The sequence below is a fragment of the Hesperophylax consimilis genome, chromosome 13, assembly GCF_061612785.1.
Source record: "Hesperophylax consimilis isolate HC1 chromosome 13, BYU_Hcon_1.0, whole genome shotgun sequence".
NCBI lineage: Eukaryota > Metazoa > Arthropoda > Insecta > Trichoptera > Limnephilidae > Hesperophylax > Hesperophylax consimilis.
In genome coordinates, this window is record NC_142848.1 from 34634114 (window position 1) to 34659019 (window position 24906).

General features: G+C 34.7%; 1 protein-coding gene across 4 annotated transcripts in view; it reads left to right on the forward strand.

Annotated features, from left to right (window-relative positions):
• Window positions 1-2385: 2385 nt before the first annotated feature.
• LOC149418886 (uncharacterized) overlaps window positions 2386-24906 on the forward strand; it is a 33350-nt gene continuing 10829 nt past the window's right edge. For 2 of the 4 annotated variants that reach the window (XM_089638699.1, XM_089638700.1), the window contains exons 1-4: window positions 2386-2658; window positions 16539-16656; window positions 20066-20219; window positions 22475-22629. In XM_089638699.1, coding sequence (XP_089494825.1) covers window positions 16609-16656; window positions 20066-20219; window positions 22475-22629 — 357 coding nt within the window. In that variant the 5' untranslated portion in view covers window positions 2386-2658; window positions 16539-16608. Of the gene's footprint in view, window positions 2659-16538; window positions 16657-16779; window positions 16835-20065; window positions 20220-22474; window positions 22630-24906 lie in introns of those variants that run through there. The other 2 variants (XM_089638701.1, XM_089638702.1) reach the window with 2 other exon arrangements.

The window sequence follows — 24906 nt, forward strand, 5'->3', positions numbered from 1 at the left end:
GCCTCTTGAAGTCACACCAGCGCTCGCAAGGCGGCCGTTTAGCCGTGTGATCAGACTGCGTCTGTTGTCTAGTTATGTAAGATGAACATAACGCTCAATTGTCCGATTTATAATTTGGCAAGCATTTTTCAAAATGGCGGCCAATTTGCGGCCCATGCAACTGCTAGAAGGTTCATATGCATAGTTTTTAACAAACCTTTGATTCAGATTAGATTTTTATATCTCTTTTGATTCTAGCCCCTTGACTTCGTGTTTATTTTAAGCAGTGCCTATCGGAAATGTCATATCTGATTGTTAAAGTATGGTCACATCGATCAACTTCCAAAATAGCGTCCTGAACTAAAGATTTTACACTAGTATTAATATTTTCGAAATAAATATTACGCATCACTATTTTTCCTCTCGGATAGCTGAATTAGTCTTTTATTATTGTCATTAAGTTGAATCAAAGGTTTCTTTATGAAAACATATATGCATATTAAGAATGGCCGCAGGTAAAAGTTTACTAAATAAAAATACATCATAATGTTGTCTAGAATGTGTGTATAATAAATACTTTCAGAAGTCCACGAAGCAAGGTTGCATCTTTGTTGATACAAACAGTTGAAGAAATGATTAATAATAAAAATGTGATGTATTAAATGAACATATCTACCAGGGAGTACACTTGTTTGCACCTTTGTCAATATTATAAATACTAACGATTTAAGAAGAAGATTAGATTGAAAGGTGCAAAATATGTATGGATCGGCAAGCCACCATAATAACAACAAAATTGGCACCAAAAAATAAAAATAACTTTGGATTTCGTCATATGTCAAAATTATGACAAATAATGGTAACCTCAAAATTATCTACAAGGAAAAAGGAAATATTATGTTGCATACATAAATAAATTAAAGATATGCTTCGAAAACTCTGATAGAAAACGATATAATGCAGTAAATCATATGAGAAAGGGTGATTTTTAAAGATTGTAATGAAAATAAGGGGGCAGTAAAAACTGACAATCGGTCTGATATTCTAAATACAGGTGGAATGATAGGAATAGCTTTGGCTCTAACCTGCTCCAGATTAAAATGGGCCCGGTAGTCCATAGATTCATCGTCCACTTCGGAGCCAGAGTTCTTCGCCGAATTCGTCATCTTGAACAAATCCGATCCTTTGGAGTTCTGCAGTATCTTGGATTCTACCATGGCGTTCTCCATGCTGGTTTTGGGAGACGTGCTTCCAAGAATTATGAACGAATCTTCTTCATAATTACTACTGCGCGGTATTGACGAAGACATCGAATTCATCTCGAATTCTGAGGCTCAAAGGAGAAAACAATAATAAAACCACTACACAACAGATGCTCCAATGAAAACAATATCACCTGATAAGATAACGTTATAGCACGGCAAGTGACAAGCAGGCGAGATATCGAAATGAACTGAAAACTTGACGTATTTGACACATCAGGAACCCCCAAAACTAAATAATATTCTCATTTTCCATAGAAAACAACATTGGAATCATAATTTCACATTTGTATGTTTTATCTATTGGCATCGTTGACACAATGATACCACTTAATAAACATTATTATCGCACAAATTATAAAGTTCTTACCTAAGACAAAATTATTTTTACAAAGAAGGAGTACTTTTTAGGCACCTAAATAAAAATGGTAACGATAATGTGATATTGAATTAGTAATATTTCTTCACAAACTTTACACTTAAGATAACGAGTCGGTAAAATCTTACGACTACCTATGAAATTATATTTTGTCGAGAGAAATTTAATCTGGATGGGAACATTCAAATGGTTGCCGTAATAAAATGAGTAATCAGTTATTATTTCAGCTTTCTGTTTAAACCGTAAAGGGTTAATGAGTAACCCTTTTATTATAATGTTCATTTTTGGTTCAAAATATGATGAACAAATAGACACCATATTAGAAACGCTAGGTTTGTTTGCCTTATTGCTTTTTGAAAGTTAAACACCAGCTGTGTTTTTAAACATTTGTATTTTCTAAATGTGTTCTGAGTTATTTTACGACAATCTAATAACTGTCTAACGTTTCAGATGCGATCAGTTAGATTTTTCATATTCGTAGGTCGGAATAATCAATGTTTTTACTTACCTCTAAAACGAAAAGACACGCGAGTATTTTTTGAAGTATTGCGTACCTACGATTTGCATAATTTATATTTGATACATAATTAATATTATCTTGGTTAAGGGCTGTAAATAAAAGCACAATCCAGTGCATTATCATATCCCATTATCGAAAAATGAACTTCGTATTAAACAGGTCAAAAACAGCTATCTGGGTACAAAATGCATACGGCTTATTACAAAGCTGATTAGTAAATAGAGAGTGGTTTATTTATGGTATTGTCTTGGCGGGTCGGTTGTGTCGGGTTGTCGCGGATTGCACTAAACTCTAGTAGGTACTTTAGAAGCAACTAAAACAAGATGCCCATTATTTCCCAAAGTACCCATTGGAATTTTTTTAAATAATAAGAACACGTGATAAAAGTTTATTTTATTACAACAATAATATTATGACATTTTGCACTCAGTTTGCACTTGCGCGCAGTATCATACGTGTTGTTTTGTTATTGTGTTCGGATATTTAATTAAAATTAGTTTATTGCAGTTTATTCTGAGGTAAGTTGACTCAATCCTAATATATTCAATATATTTTCGATATCTATAGTTAGATTGTTGATCTAATGTATATTTTTTACTTTCGAATTTAGTTTTGACACTTAATTAGGTATATTGTAAATTAAGGTAAGGTTTTTACTCATTCACAGAATGTGGCTGAATGTATTATTAGTGTTATTCTAATAAGACAATATTATAATGGTAACAATTTATATTTGATTCTTGATTACAAGATTTGCTGAAGATTTAAAAACGTTTCTTAATTAACAGCAGTTACTTAGTGGTCCAAATCTAACAAAAGTTTTTAAAAAAATATCCTTAATAATTATTATTATGGTATGTATTCCTAAACTCCTAACCTGCCTTTACCAGTGTTTCCCAATGTGAGCCATTATCGCCCACCGTGGGTGCTTTATTTATACGCCCACCAGTGGGCGATTTCGGACGCTTATGGGGCGATCCAGATAAAAGAACTCAAGGGGGGGGGGGCGATTTTTATATGATTTTTGGCGATATATTACTTATAAACACTGTGGATAATTCAGCGTTTTATTCGTGGAGATCTTCTGATGAAATTAAGGTTTCCGTTTCGTAAAATTCCAAAAGATTTCATGAATTCCAAAAGATTTTTTTTCTCTTTGGAATCCGACTTTCCAAACGATATACAGGGTGTATCGGCACGTACCCGACAAACTTTAACCAGCTATTCCTTAGCATATTTGGAGTAAAAAATCTTATGTGCACTTTGCTGTCCGGTAACGTTTTTTTTTAATAAAAATGTACTATTCATATTTTCACCACATGTCACCACTGTTTTATCCTTTGTCAAAGTTTGAAAACCATTCTGGCAATATTTTATTCGAATTCCGTTGAATAATGCACGTGTGTACCTATATTGGCGCACTTTTACAATCACAACGAAATGGCACGGCAACATTCGTTTCATTTTTAACTATTATTATTTAGTGTGTGCGAAAGAGCGAAGACGCTTTTCGACATACTTGCTTATAACAGCTGTTGAACACGAAAAGCAATGCCAATGACAGTGATGTAGTATGGAAATTTTTAATTTTTTGTTTTTAATTGAAAAAAAAATGCTACCGGACAGCAAAGTGCCCATAACATTTTTTACTCCAAATGTGCTAAGGAATAGCTGGTTAAAGTTTGTCGGGTTAGTGCCGATACACCCTGTATAACAACATTTATTTATTTGTCCTTGGGCATAGTAATAGTAAAAATTTTCTCCTGCGGTGCTTTTTTGATAAAGTTGTCGAATTCCGCCTCACGAAAAAAATTTAAAATATCATTTTGTTTCCACTTAATTACTGCAATAAACCACTATTTATGTCGGGGGAGACGGTAAAAGATGCATTAATGTTCCATTTTTTCAACCAAAGCCACGTTTGAAGGTTAGGGATAAGAATAAATTAATAAAATAACCCAAAATAACAACCTAAAAACCTATGTTGTACATGTTTACCTCTCCCTTACTTAAATAGTTGTTTCAACAAGTAAATAAGTGTTTTTTTTATTGCGTGCGTGAGGCGGAATTCGGCAACTACCCTTTTTGTAAGCGCTAACATCGAAGGGGGAAACGCTGAAGATAAAATTATTTTAATTTAAATTTTTTATTTATAAAATACATTTTTTTTATAGACAATGCATTGCTATTGAAACACCGTACTAGGCAACTGCTTGTTTCATGGTAACCAATAATTATACTTATTTTGAATAAAAGGTAAACAATACAAAAATAATTCGGGTCTTACTAATAAACGTGTATCAAACCCTACACACCCTTAATGTAGATTAAATTGATATTTCTCCAATCTAAATCAATTCAAAATCAGTTTCAAAATCTAAAACACGCTTATTAGTAAGATACATACACCTGACAAGTGGGTAATGGGCAACAACCATTTTTTTAAGAATACCAAAAATAATAAAAATCAATGAAATCATAATTTAAATTATGGGCCATTTCTCAGTACTCGAAGACATACATTTATTACTTATAGAGTGTTTAAGACGTTAAATATATGTATATAAATATATAATATTACTCACAGTTGTTCAATAAAACAAAATTATATTATATCAGGGGTACCCAACAATTCGAGATCTGAGCACCACCCAAATAATGCCCTTGTTTTTTTTCTCTTAGTCAAATAAAGACGTCTTACTGCCAGAAGTCTGATATTTAGTTTCAGTAACCTATCAGTTATATCCAAGCTAATGACAAAGATGATTTTCTTGAAATGCCCTTAATCCATATTACAATTAACAACTGCTTTTATGCGGAAATTTATTTTACACACAAATTGAAAAAAACTGCACTTGAAAGAAATCACCAATTTTTTTGTGATTCTTAGGCGCATTTTATTTGCATTTCTACACATTTCCTCTTTCAAAAGTCATCAAAATATGTTTGTGATTTTGTATTTAATATTTGGTATTAATTTCTATGATATTGTAGGTTAGGTTTTAAAAAAATTTCATCAGATGAGCCTGATGATTTATTTGTAAAATTAATATGCTAAAATCTGCACTTAGTGATTATTGTTGTGCTCAATTTAGCTACAAACAACGTGCTTTTCGACATAATAACTTATTTACTAGATAACGCACCACTCAACAGATAGTGGCCTGTGCCTAGTGTAGTAGTCGAAAGGCATGTAAAAAAATTGTACATAAACCTTAAAAATTTATGACCTCTAACTCGGTTTTGACACAAATGTCAATTAATGACTTCTGGCAGTAAACCGACGCTATGTGGTTGTAGTTTCCTTTGTTAGCCTTAGGCCCAGTTGTTTCACGGAAATGCACGTGTGACAAAGCCATCAAATGAACATTCAGCTCCGTTTTGTTATTGTGACGGTTGAAATGTCCCAATTAAATGCCGATTCTAAGTTCGTTTCAGCTTTTGAACTAATTGTGATCAGCAGAAGAGGACACCAGGGCCGGCCCTATGCTGGCGCAATTGGCGCAGTCCGCTCTTGCACCGAATTGTCAAGGCGCTAAGGCGCTGACAGCCTAACACCTAACAGTCCTAAAAATACGCCATTGAGCTTATATTTCACAAAAAACGGCGCTTCACAAAAATATAAATCATCCGAATATTATTGATTAGAGTGATCACCCATCTAGATGCGTTTACTGGTTTTGACAAGTGGCGTCAACATTTTACTAGCACCAGGCACCGCATTGGCTCAAGGCCGGTCCTGGGGACAACTATTATGTAGTTAAGCTTGTCAGATTAGTACAATTTGATAGGAAGCTGAAATGCACCTAGATTCAGCGTTAATGATTAAAAAAATGGCTTAGTAAGATAATGTTACATTTTTTGATGACAATGTTACACTTGAATTTCTGCGAAACAACTGGACCTTAGTAATTTCTATTAAACAGCTTGCTTTGCTCGGCGTTGCTCGACTTTTCTCTGCTTTCAATAAATATAATATCCATGTATTATATATGTTTATATATAATCCTTGCGGAAGAAATTATTTAAATAATAGTGAAAGCTCTATGAAACTCCTTTGCGTAGTTTAGAAGAACTAAGCGCACAAACAGACAGGCGCGGATAGTGACTAGTTTTATACTATTTAGAGAAGATAAAAAAAAATTGCGTTTCACGTTCGAAACGTTCTCACAAACATGATTTAGAAAAACATGAAATAATATTGATGATTTCTAGCAATATTATTTTGACAAGCCCTGGAGCAGATAATAACACACAGAACAATATGCTGATATGATGTCCTGTGGACAGAAATACACATTATGTGTGATATTCACATTCAACTACGCTTCATATCTCTGTACTTATTGGTTTATAAATTGATCTTTTGTTTAATTTATTATTGAACAATTTGTTTTTTTCTTCAATTTTTCCAGTGTAAATTAAGGGCCATTTGTTTCACAGAACTGGAACATTTCATAAAATTTCAAAGTATTAAAAGACTAATGAGCTGATTACGATAAAACCCGGTATTTATACTAATAATGAGTTGCTCAATTAGTACCTAATTCAGCGACACCCCCACTAATCACCCACCTACCCATTCCGCGAACTTAATTACGCCGATTACGCCCCCTCGTATTATAAAATAAAGTCGCTATCCGCGTTTGTCTGTGCGCTTAATTCTTCTAAACTACGCAACGGATTTTGATAGGGTTTTTCCTATCATTTAGAGAATTTCTTCCGGAAGGCTAAGATATTGTATAATACAGGGCTTCCCTACCTGTGAGTCGCGACGCCCCGGGGCGCCGCGGGATCATCCCAGGGGCGTCGTGAGGCAATCTTTATAGCGAGAATATCGTTCCATCAGCACTGCAGCGTTAAGGGTTTTATTACCGTTTGCGACATCATACTTGTGTGAGACAGGTTTCTCTGCAGTTGCAGTCATTAAGAATAATAAATTTAGAGGCAGAAACGAGAGTGGCGATTTCGAAACTTCAACCTCGTTTTGAAAAACTATGCTCAGAAAAGCAAGCACATCCTTCTCATTAATACCAAAGAAAAAAATTGCTATTTTAAATTTTTTGTTTGCTTCCATTTTTGTTTTTATGTTGTGTTCTTTATTTTCTAATAAAAAATTATTTACTATTTGGAGTTTTTCTGACAAATTGTTATTAGGTAACGTACCCATACTACGTGACCCGTTCAGGGGGGGGGGCTTCAAAATACTACGCTTGGTACAAATGAGCGGCGGGGGGCTTAGGTTTTTAGTCACCGAGGGGGGGGGGGGGGAGAGAATAGAATAATCGCTGTTTTGTAATAAAATATATTTTCGGGCGCTTACATTGCTAACGCTGGCTAAACCTTATGAGATACATGAAAATAATGTACTACGGAATTGTACATCTTAAAAAGGCCTAAAAAGCGGTGGTATATGTCTATCTCTTTAGGATAATCCCCAGCAACGCTAGGTACATGTCAGCTAGCATAATAATATAAAAAGTCAGGAACTGACGGACACGACACCTTACGTCGGTATCTGGTCATAATATCTGGTACTAAACTGGTCACATTTATTATGAAAAATAACAGATTTATAGTTTTGGCGCTAGTTACAAACGTCCTTTTTTCTTTTAATTTTTTGTTTACCCCCCCCCCCTGCCAACGCCCATGGCTTTATTATCTTACGTTTTGGTATTTAACATTCTACAGTAAGTAGTTGTAGTAAATTTGTTATTTGTATATTTTTATTTTATTGTTCCTACATTTCTCCTACCGTTTTCTTATTAGCATTTGTAAATCTATTAGTAAAATGTACAGATTTTAATGTATCTTATGTTTTGTTATTTTACTCATGTTTTCGTATTAAAAATTCAACCATTTTTTAGTTAAGACACTTAATTTTTTAGTTACTTTAACGAAAAACTCGGTAAATGCCGTATTGTCTAATTCACTAGTAATGCAATATTGTGTTAAACTTTCTCCAGTATACAGCGACAACAGCAGTTAGAACATTTTGATTAATCTTTTCTTGAACTTCTGAACCCCCAGTTCCCCCCACCACGAACCGCCACTGTTCACCACAATGTTACCGTTAAAAAATACATTATATCGACATTATTCGACTTCTTATCTCATTTCAGTGCAGAGATAATGCGTTAAGTATTCCTCGGGCGTTCTCGACTTGTTATACCTTTAAAACTACTCTCTGAACACTTTTAAAATTTTCAGTGAAATCAGTCCAATAGTTGTGAGTCTATGTACATGGACTTTTATTTGATCTGCACTAAATGCAATGGTTGGTGTCGCCTGAGCAGACAGTTGGATACCTAATGACTGCTGCAAGTAGATATAATTACCCTCCTAATCCCCCTATACTGTCATCATCATATCATGTAAGACTAGTAACTTTGTAACTTGATAGTGTGATACCCTTTAACTTCCTACTGATACTAAGAAGTTGTACTCCGTACCTACATAGCTTAGTAAGCATAGTGAACATAGGCATTTACAAGGAAAGAATAACTGATGGAATTCCAGTCAATTTTTAAAATTTTCTTTTTATAAATACCTAATTACTTCAAACACAATGACAATTCAGCATACCTTTAGAAGTTTTATAAGTCATTAAAAGTGATGAAAAAAACTAACCTATAAGCCTAACTTATGTGACCTTCACAATTTGGGAGGCGGGTTTGGGTACCGTCGCCCCAGGAACCATTTATTGGATAACCAACACCTCAAGTGGTTCGCTGTGTTTGGTGATTTAGCAGGGGTGCCCGGGTTCATTGGGTGATATGTCCTCAGGATGCGCTTGCCCACCAGCTGTGTGGCATCTCAGATGGGGAGAGGCTGGTTTGGGGAGACCATTTGACCTCTCTAACTGGTCTCCCGACCAATTGCCTTGCGCCGAAGCGGTAGGGATATATTTATAAGTCACTCCTGGACACACTGATCCTAGAATTCCTAACCACCTCTCATACCTGTTGCATCGAACAACATCACGTACGTACACACGTCTTCGTCGCGCTGTCTTTTAAAAATCGTTTTAAGAGTTTTTATTTCTATATAGCGAAAATAAAATGAGTGATTCCGTGCTCCAAAAATTGAGGAACATTATCCTTGATCGAGGCAAAATAATTAATGAATTGTTAGTGCGATTAAAGTCCGTTGAAGCAATTTTAAATCGTGAAGTAACAAACACAATACTGCAACTGCCAGTAACATCGCGCAAGGTACAAGTACCGTCTTGAAAGTACTAGCGCCGGCCCACGGTGCCAGTGTGAGTGACGCAAATGTGTGTGTCTCCCAAGTGTTGCAGCCGTTTAGCCCGCCGCTCCCCGCCCGCGCCGTCCCGCCCGACATATCCAGTACTCCAGCAATCACTGTAGCGCCTACAAGCGGTCCTCAGATACTCTATAAAAAACATGCATCCGAGGAAGATAACACCTCCACGTCTACTGCAGCGCCATCTCGTAATCAACCATCATCGGTACTTTCCCCAACGTCCGAACAGACTACCACATCTGTAAAATCATACAGTGATGCCGTCGTCAACGGCAAACGAACACGGCCTCGCCCAATTTCTAAAGGGACAGGATTTGTGGATGAAAACTTGGTGGCCATCCCAAAAAATCTGCACTTACATGCATTCATGTTCCACCGGGCAACCACGGTTGATCAAATAACCTCATTTCTAAAAAAGAAGAAGCTCGATCTAGAATTTACGGTAGAGAAACTCGTTACGAGACATGAGAGGTATGCCTCTTTCAAAATAGGAATTCCGGAAAATAGTTTCCATTTTTTCCTGGACCCGATGATCTGGCCTGAAAACGTGGCCTTCAACGAATGGTCCATGAATGGTCATTTCGGAGGCCACGACCCAAAAACAAGATGGCCGACACCAACACGCACGAAAACCAACATTAGTGGAATCTACCAAAACGTCAGAAGTTTAAATAATAATATTTTAGATTTTATGACCAATTTAATGTGTCAGAAACCACTTCTGGTTGCTCTTACTGAAACGTGGCTAACTTCGGGCACGTATTCCGCCGAGCTATTCGGAAATCTATACCACGTATACAGGAAGGATAGAGGCAGTCGCGGAGGAGGGACACTCCTGGCCCTCCGAGCTGACAGCCACTCACACGCTGAAAGACTGGAATACATGGAAACCCAAGGTGAAGACTTGTGGGTGAAAGTATCACACAGAAATGTCATCATATATATATATGTGTAGTATACTTTCCTCCAAATACAAAATCGGAACAGTATAAATTATTTTACGAGAAAATCATTAGTGAAAGTGCAAAACTACAATCTAAAAATATTATTATCTTCGGTGATTTTAACTTTTCGTCAGGGAAGAACCCGAGTGATGTTTACGATTATTTTTGTTCTTTTTATGATTTGACACAAGTAAACACTGTTTATAACATAAATGCACGCATGTAAGACTTAGTATTAAGCAACATACATTCCAAAAATGCTGTTGTCCATCGCCATGATTCTCCACTTGTCAAAAAAGACCTTAATCACCCTTCACTATCATTCACACTCGAGTACATAACAAAAACCCAAGAAAAATCAGACATATTGCCCCCGGACATAAACATGGGTTGGATTTTCAACGAAAACTCAAATCCTTAGAAATGCCTTAGAACAACATAACTGGAATCATTATGACTGCCTCGATGTAAACCTAGCTGCTGAAATGTTTTATAAGCAGCTCAATAATATTTTTGACTTATGCTTAAAGAAAAGATCCACACGTATGCTCGGAGATGATGAACAATATCCAAAATGGTTTACTGGAGAGATCATTCATCACATACGAGAAAAAAATAAAATAAACCATCTTTGGAAAAAACTAAATCCGAACATGCCTTAACAAACTTTAAAAAATCACGAAAATTAATCAAGCAGTTAATTGGTAAGGCTACACTGACTTTACACGTGAAGCAGAGAATAGTATTATAACAGACCCCACTCGATTTTGGTCTTACACGAACGATAAACGCCGCGGCTGTGACAAACTTAATCACATGACCTTTAATGAAAATCAATACAATGGATATCCTGAAATCGCAGAACGTTTCGCAGATTATTTTCAATCAGTATTGAGGGACAATATTCCTAAACTTGACATCTCCTCTTGACATTTCCTCTATAGCTTCTTCGTCACACAATGCTTTACCTGTTCAAATTCACCAAATTAACGATGATGATATTGTTACCGCTTTTCACAAGCTAAAACCTAAATACTCTGTCGGTCCAGATTTTATACCACCCATCATACTCAAAAGGTACTCAAAACATTTAATTCAACCTCTAAAGCACATTTTTAACCTTTCACTTCGTAATAATACCTTCCCTGAAATGTGGAAACTAACAAAAGTCACGCCTATACACAAAAAAGGCAAAAAATCGGAAATCGATAATTACAGACCTGTAGCTGTCTTATCAGCACCCGCAAAACTTTTAGAAACCATAATTTACTCACAAATATATAATCAAACAAAACATACACTCACCGAGAATCAGCATGGATTTCGCCCCACTCTATCACCCTCAACAAACCTTATGAATCTCACCACCTATATAAATAAATCGTTTGAAAATTTTTTACATGTCGATGTGATTTGTACTTCGAAAAAGCATTTGATAAAGTCGACCATGATATTTTACAAATAAAATTGAGTAATATCGGATTCTCTCAGGATTTTCTCGCTTTCGTAGCTAGCTACTTACACAATCGTCATCAGTATGTCAGTTACAGACACCAGTTCTCTCACGAATACAAAACTAACTCCGGGATTCCCCAGGGATCGTATCTAGAACCCCTCCTCTTTCTTTTATTCATTAATGATATAGGCAAGACCATTAACCGCTCAAAATATCTCCTCTTTGCTGACGATATCAAATTTTTCAGAGCTATCAAAAGTTGTATCGATTTAATTCTTCTGCAGAATGATCTTGATTCTCTTGTCAAATGGTCGGAATCAAATAAATTACTTTTTTTTCATCATCCAGAAATGCAGTGTAGTTACATTTACAAGATCCAAAGATACATTTCTATTCCCAATATCACATTGATAAAAATATATTTACACGCAAAAACGAGATTCGTGACCTTGGGGTGATCTTCGAAGCAAATCTCTCTTTCAAATCCCACATATCTGACATTGTCTCCCGCGCCAACAAAATGCTTGGATTTGTTCTTCGTAATGCGAGATCATTTACTAATGGAATTGCAATACGGAGAACATATGAAGCACTTGTCCGCAGCATCCTGGAATACAGCTCCATTATTTGGGCCCCTTCTGAACAAAACCATATCTTAGAAATAAGTACAAAAAAGGTTTATGCGTTACCTGTATATGAGGGAATATACATACTATCCATTCCTGTATCCATCCTTGTTCTTAACAGCAATGCTCGATTTCAATAAATTAGAAGCCCGCAGAAAAATATTTTTAGGCAAACACTTTTTTAAGTTAATCTCTGGTACAATACACAATACGCCTATGTTGAAAGAGGTTAACTTTTATATCCCTAACAATTATACTTGAGGGAGAACCCATGCACTCTTATATGCTCCGAAAGCGAGAACTTATGCCTATCAGAACGCGCCAATAAACAGAGCGACTCAACTGCTTAACGATTCTGCATTAGCTATCGACATTTTCAATGTCACCTACAGACAATTCAGTAACTATCTTTTAACACATGTAACAAAATAGTAAAACTGCCTCTGTAAACTTTTTAATTTGTAATCTTCTCCATGATATATTGGTGTATAAACGTTTTATTAAGAACATGAAAAAATAAATAAATAATACCCTTTTCCTTCCCAGATTTTTCTCCTCTCCTTAAAAAACCCTCCACACAGCATCCTCAAAGATGACATAGGCTCTGAGAGATTTTGTTTTCTTCAGGGCTTCCTGTGTGGGGTTAGTGTAAAAAAAACACGCTTAAAAGGTGTATTGAATAGTTATCTGATCATCAGTATTTTTCTTATAAATGTTGTTTTTATTCAAAGTTTTAATTTTTCAAAGCTCGCCAAAATGATCAAAATCTGACGGGGTGTGCGTGACATCATACGTACCTCGGTTTTGTCAGTTAACAGTTAGGACATTTCCACACAGGTCTTTATGAAATCAACAAATCCCAAAATAAATAAATATTTAAAATGAATGCAAATATATTTGCTAAATAGCAAGAATTTAAATAGCATGAATACTTTATAATAATGTATACAGCATTGGTGAGCCATTTGACCGAGGTTCTGTCAGAACACGTTGACCAATCAGAGCGTTGCGTCTCATGGTTTTAATTGTTTTTAAATGACGATTTATTAAATTCTACATAAAATTATACTATCATAATAAAACATAATAAAAGATATCAATATATATTTTTTCTTTCTTCTTTCTTTTTTTAGTTTTTTTTATACTTGTGTTGATTAATTTTGTTGCTATCTTATTTTTTATATTCTGTTGTTGCTATACGTACTGCCAATATGGATAAATAGAATTGTAAATCCCATTCATACAACTGGGTATAAAAATATTATTTTTTCTTTTATTATGTTAATTTTAATGTTTTTAAATAATGTTAGTAAAAGACCCGGGGGCATAAATAATAAAAAAAACTATTTCTATAATACAAACAAATATTTGTTGATCTTTATGAATATATACAGGGTATCAGGGGTTAGTGCACAAACTTCAAGAGGTTAAATGATAGTAAAAAAGATAAATAATGTTTTTTCGAAATTTCAATGTTTTAAGGTAGTTTTCAGGTACAAAAGTTGAATTGTTTGTACAGAGACAATAATATTCTTTTATGGAAAAATATTTTTGTATTGAGAAAAAACAATGTCCTGTCCCAGATAACTGAAGTAAATTAGTATAAATTTCTTTATTTTTTCTGTTCCTTATGTTTTGTCCCAAATAATCGGCAGTCACGATAAACCGTTTTACCAATTAAGGGAAATTATGTACCTACATATATTTATTTTAAGCCATAATATTTTTCACTCAAGTTCGTAACTATTGGTGCTGTTGGTAGATATTTTAAGTGCCTACGTATTGCTCTGGTGAAGAACCTAGAAACATAATCAAAACATTGCTTGATATGGCACCAGATCTGAATAGCCAGGTACTTCCCAACCTTCCTCTTTCTCCTTCTGCCCCTTACTCCCTCCAGCCTAGGGTTGCCAGATGGTATCCAAAAGGAGGACATGTCCTCCTTTTACATGTTTTGTCCTCCCTTACCTACTTTAAGTCCTTCTTTTTGCTAAACATCGGGTGGGACTGGCGGGAGATTTTTTAATTGTTTACAAGGCTTGTGAAGATTACTTGATGGAATGGGTAAAACCCTTGGAAGATTTCAAATGTTTTGAGTGCATGACATTGCTGAAAGATAACGAAAACCTAGAATATGATGATTTAGTTTCATGCATTGAGTTCTTGAACGTCAGAGATGTAGAGATTGACGATGTTAAGCTACACAATCAATTTTGTAACTTGATTTCATTTCTTAAATCAAAATCAGATGAAGATGAAGCATATTATGATTTGAAGTTGCACGAGCAGTGGACAATCTAATTCAAAAGTGTTGAAAACATTGAATGTTTCTCATAACTGCTCAAGATCTACTAGTTTTATTTTTGTATAAAATAATATAAAAAATTTGTTTGATTTCTGAATGTCCTCTTTTTTAGACCCATCTGCCCTCCTTTATCAAATTATCATCTGGCAACCCTACCAGCCTCACTGTACATTCCATAGTCTGACTAGCTCCGGACAGTTGGGATTCTTGTGTGGTATTCACATAATTTTTTTTGAGTGGGTGAAATCTGTGACCTAGTTTATGAATGTATTATTACTCCTTTGTAGTTTTGATAATATTAAAAAAATAATATTGTACAAAAATACTAATGACTAATTTTAATGACATCAACCTAATTATACCAACAGACTCAAAAAAAAATCCGCTAATAATTAACAGTGGGTACAAGCTTGATCTTAAACCTCGTTGTTTTGGCTACAGCCTCATTAGCATATGTCTGCTGGTAATAAATTTGATTAATTAAGTTATGAAGTAGTGCGATAATGATTATAATGAATGAGATTTATACATACTTCCGGGGCTTGGAAGAAAATCAAAATAATTGCCCAGAAATTATTATATTACTAACTGACGTGTACCTGGCGTTGCTCTACTTTCTATAAATATAATATGAATGTCTTACATATAAACCTTCTGAAAGAAATTTTCTAAATGACAGTGAAAAACCTATCACAATCCGTCGCGTAGTGTAGAAGAACTAAGCGAATAAACAGACATTATTTTAGTATAATAAAGAAGAGGTTATTATTATTACAATGTAACTTTGTGTAAGGCACTTCTTACACTTATCACTTTATTTGTGTGAACACACCAACCGGTTTCGGTAAAATTATGCTACGTCAGGCAGGTAAAATTTGTTGATAGTTACAGTAAGCCCGTTGTCCCACGGGTCGGTAAGCCTTCGACGTAAACCGAATGCTGCAAGTTTCTGTGCAGAAAATTAAGTTCGCTGTAGTAAAGTAATGGTCTGCAGCGCAGTTCAGTGTGGAACTTTTCTGTGCCGGGTCTTGCAGACCGGTGGGACAATGGGCTAAGTTTTCAGTTACGTATAACACTTTTGCACATAGTTGTTACCAAAGCTTTCAAAAAAAGGATTATCAATTTGGGAGGCGGGTACAGGGCGTCCTGGAAACCATTTATTGAATAACCAAAGAGATTTATTAATGTAGGTCTTGAAGAAGCCCAGATTATATGTAGGGGGTAAAACAGATGCCGGTAGCTCCATCCACATACGAGCCATCTTGCACAAAAACGAGTCGAAGAACGGATGAGAAAAACATAATAATAATCTAGTTATTAAAATGGAGAGTCATTTGTAAAATTGGAACTTGATTGTTGTTTGGTTTTTCTCTTCCCTTTTTAAAAATGAATTAAGTTCATCTGTTGTTTATAAATAACATACACATCTCCTCCCATGAACCAAAACATAAAACATTATTTGTGATAACTTTTTTATCAATAGAGGTTAAAATTCATCAGATAAATAGGTGTTCTAACCAAAATACCCTCTTTTTCCATCTAAAAAATTTATATTCAAACTTATTTGGAATTGTACCCATGACCTTAAAATAGTTAATGTTGTCCAATTTAATAATAATAAGAGTGTTAATATGTATTTATTTTTAATATTATTATTTACTCACTAAATACGTTGAGTTCATACATGTTGCATAATAACTTGACTAATAATAAGTACTTACCTAAATTTTCAATGTTTCAAATTTAGAATAATAATTATTTGCTGATTGTAATTTGTTTTTTTTTCTTTATTTCATTATAGACTCATCTGTCTTTTTATCAGCGAGACATATTATTGGAGGATTTCTGAAGCCATTTAATTAATTGTAAACATGGCCGCACATAATGATCAAAACACGTCAGGAATCAAAAACATTACGGTGAGTCTATCAATCTCAGTATATGTAGCGTTCGCCGGAGACCGGTGCTGTATGTGTCTTATAGTTGTCAACATATGTTTTGTGTAATTTTTTTTGTAAATAATTTGTGTTGTTTTTTCATAGCAGAATTGGTGTTAGTGTTAATTAGCTAAAGTGAAAACATACCAGGATTACCTGGGTAAGTAATCATTTGATTGTATTATTTTATTGAAATCATTAATGCACGTTCCATTACACATATTTCATCGAATATAATTTAAGCGAATGCACATGTAATGTCCAAAACGCAGCGCGAAGACAGTATTCGTTGCAGCCATGTTCATCTAATTAGTGCCATGTACATCTAATTAGTGTTATTACGTGATGCTGAACTTACTCCTTATTTAGCCAATGTTTCTACTGTACGTACATACAGTAGAACCAGAAGACATAGCCACATACCCAGTAACAACCCTGGTGAACTTTATTAAAGGGACTGGGTTGTTAAAGGATTGAGGTAAAATGGGAGATAGCATAATGGGCCTATGACCTAAGTGCTCACGGGAACTACGTGTATCAGTGTATCTTCATCATCAGGTCAAATGTGTAGATTGAGGTGAAGTGCGTATTTAACTAGTGTGTTTAATATTCATTATCCATACTACCTATATACAGGCAACTCCTAAGTGGGTTCCCATTTGTTTTTGGGGTTATTATTAAAGACGGAGTTAGCGCAACACGGCATAGCACCCCAATAACAAATAACAAAAATACTTTTGGCCGTGAAAATTTTAAATCATAATTACTTTGTAAACTATTATATATGTATGCCAAAGAACTTGGGAAAAATAAAGGAAAACTAGTGTGTTTAACTAACACCACAATCTACACATCTGCCCTGGTGATGAATGGTGAAACTCTGTTCGAAACTTTTGTTATAGAAGAGGAAGAGCAACACAAAGTAATAACGAATATACTTTTGGTCATGAAAATCTCAAATCATGTGTACACCTAATGATTGTTTCCACAAAACAGACAAGCTTTCACTTTATCTGTTTTCATGGAACATAATGGCAACTAGGTGTAAGTAACCAGCTGCTAACCCTATACAAATCTCAAGTACGCTCAACTATTGAATTTGGGAGCCACCTCTCGGCTGAAGCCCCACAATACTTGATAATCCTACTTGATTCTGTGCAGAGGAGGCTTGTCCGATTGACAATCCATTGTTAACAGACCGATTGCCATCTCTGATGCACAGACGCAATGTGGGTGTGCTGAGTGTTCTACGAGTATTTTAATGGAGCCTGCTCTAAGAAGCTTGCTGCATTGATCTGTGGTGCACCGGTACACATGCGTACACAAGCAGAACACCACTTCATGAGAATGCGCCACTTCTTCAACTCATTCTTGTGTAAGACGGCTCGTATGTGGAATGAACTACCGGCATCTTTTTTTCTTCCTTCATATAATCCGGGGCCTCTTCGAGACTCGCATGAATAAATTCCATCCTACAGCCTCTACCTTAACCCGCCTAACAATGCTGCCCAACATGGTGGCAACGTAACTCCCCTGTCTTTACACTGTACAGACAGGTGCACTCTTGTAAGGTGTCACAAAAAATAAAAATCTTAAGATAGGTAGGGGTACACACAAATGCACTGATAAGACGGTATTGTACATTAACCCATCCTGTCTGAGCTGCCATAATTTGAGGCGGCTATCTTAGATGACCTTCCCTTCAAGCTGCCATAATTTGAGGCGGTTGAATTTGAATGAAATCGAGGATATTCTGGCAGAGTCTGATGAATCAGAAGTCCAAGTCTGTACTCTCGATGACCTTGTGGAGGATACAAGTGATTTTGAATCAAATTTTTTAAACTTTGCGTGTCTAACTCGGAGTATTGTTTCGACTTCAGCATTTGTACTGAGAGCAAAGAAGGAGATGAGAACCATCCTTCTAGTGAAGCAATTGTGCACCATATTCTAACTGGATAATGGACACACTCTATACAGACAGCTGGTAATCATCTACGGCTCTTTTCCTCAGGCTAAAAGAAGAAGGAATAAACTGTGTTGGCACATTTTGGACCAACCGTATGAATATGACTGCGTAATGGAACGGAAAGAGGAAAATGGCGAGAAGTGAAACATCTTGCCTGTACAGCAATAGTGTAATGGCTTTACAATAGATGGACAAAAAGCCCGTAACTCTCTTGCTCACCATTCATGAAAGTATATCTATGACTAATACAGGCAAAATTTAAAAAAAAAATCACCCTGCTGGTAGTGCGAACGGTGCCAAGTAGCACTGCATGTCCCAGAGTGCTTCGAGGAGTACCATATTGTACAGAATTTAGGCTAATATAGAGTATTATTATAATTAATTTTTATTTAAGGTTTTCTGTTAGGTATATATTTTTTTGTTATGTTGACTATTTATTTATAGAACCTTAATGATAACATTTTTACTTATTTCTTTTTTACATAATTACATAAAGTGATTCAATGTCAATATGGTTAAAAAATAAAATATACATATATAAACAAAAAAGCTATGGCATTTTAAATACATAAATTCAGGGCAAGTTAGTATCAAAATTAATTTAGTTTAAGTCAAGATAATTTCGGATGAGATGGGTTAAGGACCCATTATTTAAAATAATAATGTAAAGAAAAATAGTCAGTATAAATACACAAAACGATTAAATTATTGTATGTAACTAGCTACACATCATCAATTTTTTTGTTGTTACAACTTATAGATAATCTCTAAATTACGGAAATACGGGGCACTTTGTTCACTGATGATTAATAATTAATGCAACAATACACTAAGTATTATTGAAATCCAGATTGTTTGTTTATAAGTCAAATATCATAGTCATTTAATTTTATCAAGGTTAATTTGGTTTTTAATAAGGCCCTACAATATTAATTGCAGTTTTTGTAGCGTATTCAGATAAGATTGTTTAGCCATGTAGAGCGGATGAATGGATGAAAGCTGTGCAAAGAGAATATATGACACGAAAGTGAACAGTGTAAGAATTAAGTTACAGTTGAGGAAAAGTGGCACGATCAAGTGAATCATATCAAAGAGTGTATGAGAAAGTGATCTACCTACCTTAAATAGAAATACTTTTTAAAATACAACATGACAAAAGAAAAGGTTAGATCAGGTTTTGTTGTTTGTTTGTATCACTTTTCTTCAATGTTCTGTTCGGTTGTAGATTTTTGTGTTAGACAATATATTGAATGAAGCGATGAGAGTTTGTCAAGACTGAGTTATGTGTCGGTCCCTCCTCTCTGACTCCCCCTGCGGAGAAACGGTTTAATGGTTAGTTGTTGATATACAAATTGTTTTTTATTTTATTTTAAAATGAGGCTTGTACTGTACAGTGACTATAAAACAAACACTTGTATTTTCCAGTTGGACTTCATTTCTTGGAACAGAATGGCCTTCACAGAGTCAGCAGAGACGGTGGCCAGCTATGAGTTTGGCCAGTTCATTCTCAAGCACACCGACAAGGCTCTATGGCTCATTGAGAAGACCTCGCAGTGGGCACTGCCTCCACCTGCCAACGGTAAGCTCTGGCGTCATGAAATTCGCACAACTTATCCCATCTGTAATTTAAACGGCAACACATTTATCTTAAATTTGCTGTGTAATTTCTGTCATCAGCTATGAAATGTTCAGTATACACATTTACCGACACAGGAAAATGCCGAAAAATAGAGGCTTGTGATATGACACATGCTATCATGGGTTTTGTCATAGGTCACATGTGTTTTGTGAAGTCAATGAAAATCAGTGATTAAAAATTATTGTCTTTAGATGACACTATCAAGTATTGAAGTGTTCCCATAGTGACACAAATAGACAGGCTACATGCTACTGCAATACAAAACTTGACTTTCCAGTCTGTAGTGTCGTACTGCGTCAACGGTTTGTCATATCAAATAAAAGTCACATCGATTCCATTCTTCCGAAGAATGATTTTGATTCTCTTGTCAAATAATTGAAACTGAACAACTTACCCCTCTGCATCTAGAAATTCATTGGTGTCACATTTAAAAGATTCAAAGATACATTTCTGTTCCCCCACCACATTAATAAAAATATATTAACACGCGAAAATGAGATTCGAGACCTTGGCGTGATTTTCTGAGCAAATCTTTCTTTCAAATCCCACACATCTAACATTGTCTCCAGCGCCAACAAAATGCTTGAATTTTTTCTTTGTAATGCGAGATCATTTACTAGCGGAATTGCAATACGAAGAACATAAGAAGGGCCTGTACGCAGTATCCTGGAATATAGCTCCATTATTTGGGCCCTTACTGAACAAAACATATCCTAAAATAGTACAAAAGAGATTTATACGTTTTTTAAAATTATTTTTTAACATTAGATCCACACAGGAGGCCTTGAGGAAAATGGTTTCTCTCAGGGCCTACGTGGTCTTTGGGGATGCTGTGTGGAGGGTTTTTTTTTAAGAAAAGGTTACTATCCATTCCTGTATCCATCCTTGTTCTTAACAGCAATGCTCGATTTCAACACATTAGATTAGGGCCAGTTTTTTCATAGAATTTTAACAATTCATCAAATTTCGAAGTTAACCCCTCCAGCATTTGAGGGTCATATATGACCGGGAGTCCATATTTTATAAAAGAATTTTTATCTTTTTTTCTATCATGCGGAAATATATTTTTTTGACGTTAGAAAGAGAAATAACAATTCCTTCTTGTTTGCCTCAGATATTTGTACTGTATGCCATTAATAAAATCCTAAAAATAGCCAAAATGAATAATTCAGATTTCGCACTGTTAAATAATAAATAATTTAACAATCGGTTTAAGTTTAAAAATTATTTCTTATTTTTTATTATATGAACGAGATAAAAGTGAAGGTAAAGTTCTCTTACAAATTTCCCAAACAGAACGAATGTGTTTTCGAAATATCCAGTTCTATCAAATTTTCTATGATTGGAGTAAAAAATTAAGTAAATATGTGGTTAGTATTTTTGACAACATTTTTCACGTTTGAAATTAAAATTTCATTATTTAGAAATAATAATGTTTATTTTAAATGCAAACACTGGAAAGATAATTTTTTCTAGTTTCTAAAACAGTATTTGTTTTTACGGAAAATTAAAAAAATAAGCTCTGTATAGCGCTTTTGAAATACACAGAAAACATTGCAAACTGAACAAATGTGATGAAAGTATTGAAGGGTTAATTATGAAGTTATGCAAAAGTTCTATTCAAATTATTTTATTATAACAGAACTAGAACAGAATTTTCGCAGACATTGAAAATTAACATCTGTGAAACTAATGGCCCTTATATAGACACTTTTACAAATGTGTTAAAAAATTTAAAATATGTATGTCTATTACAATTTTATCACCTCACTCAATTTTGCGTCGCTTCGCAACCCAATTTATAGGCAGTTCTGTTAAACGAACATTCAGACCCTGTACAGAAAAGTCCCGCCATGGGATGAGCTGCGAACCGTTGCCTTACTTTAGCGAACTTTACTTTTCTGCGCAGGGTCTGTTTATTTCAATGTGTTCTCTTCAGCCGGTCAAGTTACTACTGATGTTGTGGTCTATTCAAAGCATTCTCAAACCCTCCTAGTGCCAAAATTATGGTCATGTAGTTTTCCTCCAGCTCGTCGAAATGATGCCCAGATTTTAAGTTATAAGTCTATCAATTTGTATGTCTATGTCTGATGTTGTTTTACATTTTTCTGTGATTAATTTTGACAACCAAAAACTACTACACTTTTTTGTGAAAACATTAACAATGTACGCCTTTTCTTATATATTTTTTTCAGGGAAGGATGACAAAACATTGGTGATGTCAGAGTTGACTCGACCCTTGCCATGGGTATTTTTCCTGCCAACTCTCCTGATTATAAGAGTGTTTCGGGAGATAATCTCAATTACTGCCTTGTTAGTGGGAAGAGGACCCATCAAGCCAATAGATATGGTAAGAGATGTATGAATATTATCCTTAAGTAATATAATCTATTGGTGCCACAGACATAGGAATTAATAGACGAGAAGATAATGGCGAGGGGTAAAATCAACTGTTGAAGAACGAAGGGAGTGAAGCTGACTATGATTCGTCAATAAATCAATCTGACAGTAAATAGGCATCTCGCATTATAATATCACCATTTACTTCTTAAAAGTAAAATCTGCTTTGGAATGAATAGACATTTTTACATGGGAGCGCAAATTACTCGCCACGTTATGAACAAATTTGCGAAGTCCAAATTCGGCAAAAAAATTCGGTTCATTTTCAGAGTCGAATATTTCGTTTAAGTATTTAGTTAAGACACTTTTATAAATGTTCCTAATTTACTTCCCAGCAACCAATCAGCTTTGTGTTTCGCGTCCAGACGTTTCTCGATGTGATAGTAACAACTGATTCATATTATACGATGTGAATATGCTTAAAATAAAGTAAAATAATGCTTATATATGGAATGTAATACGACAATTGGGTTTATTCTCTTTTTCACATCTATTTTTACAAGTTTTCATAGTACAAGTCAACATTTTGCCGTGTTATTTCGTAAAATGAACCGATGATGCCTCGACCATAGTTCGCACAAGAATGATGACGTCACGTTTTCAAATTTCACTTGAGGCCATACGCGAGCACAGCCGGCTCCAATGGAACCGGTATGGGGAGTGGGGATAATACGCTTTTAATCACTTAGGGCAGGTCTACTAATATTCATATGTCTATGATTGGTGCACTCCAGGAATCGTTAATTTTTTTTTAAATTTTTTAATTTTTTTTTTTTATTTATTATAAATTTTTAAAGATACAAGTTTTATGCAGTCCCACAAAGCTGTCACACATGACGGCTTGTCTGTAGGTTCTACAAATAATATATATAAACATTTTTAATTTTTAATACATGTATGACACAAAATTATACAATAAACAATATCACAAAATAATATATCTCAAAGTACCTACCTATATACAAATTATTTAGGCAGGTACGTTGAGATGTTCAGGAATACATCAATAATAAAGTTCAGAGATACATTGATTCGTCGCTTATTAGCCAACGCTTAGGACCGGTTGTTTCGGAGAATTTGAACAATTCATCAAATTTCAACATTCATTTTCAAGTTCTGTGAAAGATTTTTTCAAGTTCTGTTTTTATTTCAGTTTTGTCAAGCAACTAGCCTACAATGATATAATAACAGAACTTGAATAGGACTTTCACAGAACCCGAAAATGAACGTTGAAATTTGATGAATTGTTCAAATTCTCCGAAACAACCCGTCCTTAGTGTTTTTGGGGCAGGGTCTCTTATTATTCTGAGGTTTAAAAGAATTATTAAATTTATTGAAAATCTCTGGTATTAAATATTTAAGCGTTCGGCTTCCATACTTATTTGTTACTCTTGGAATAATGAGGCTCTTATTTTCAGTGAATCTTGTTGTGTGATTATGCACCGGTTGCTTTTTATATTTGCTATCTCCCTCACTATCCATTATAATAATGTACCAAAGAAGACCCTTTATTGGAAGTAGGCCCTCAGAACCATACAGTAGTTTTAGATTACTTCTTTGTCTGTAAATATTTGGTGGTACAATTTTTTTTATTATAGCAATTTGTAAGTTTTGTATATATTTAATATAAATATTGCTTGAGTGCCCCCAAGTTCGTATGCCATATCTGAGTATGGATTCGACCATAGAAAAATAAATTATTTTAAGAGTACAATGAGGCAAAACAAATTTCAGTTTATAAAAATTACTTGCAAAAGATCGGAGCTGGTTACAGATTTTAGCCACTTGTTTATCCCATTTAAATTTATTGTCTACTATTAGTCCCAGATAAGTATATTCGTTAGTAAAGTCAATTGTTTCACAGTGGCAAATATTTTCAATTTTTCTATGAATACATTCAGAATTATGAGCAATTATTTTGGGTATATTCCATATTCCCAGGCTTGGTGATTTTACATACATACATTTTGTTTTTTTAACATTAATAATTAAACCAACATCATGAGCCCATTTAAGTAGCTCGTTAAAGTCACTTTGCAATTGTTGAATAGCTATGATAGGATTTTCATTGGATACTACAAGTGCAGTATCGTCAGCAAAAATGAATCTAAAGGGCTTTTTAAAGAGTTTTGACATAACAATAACATATATAATGTACAATTTTGGACCTAAAATTGATCCTTGCGGTACTCCTGATTTAATATGTCTTCCTTTACTCATATCATTT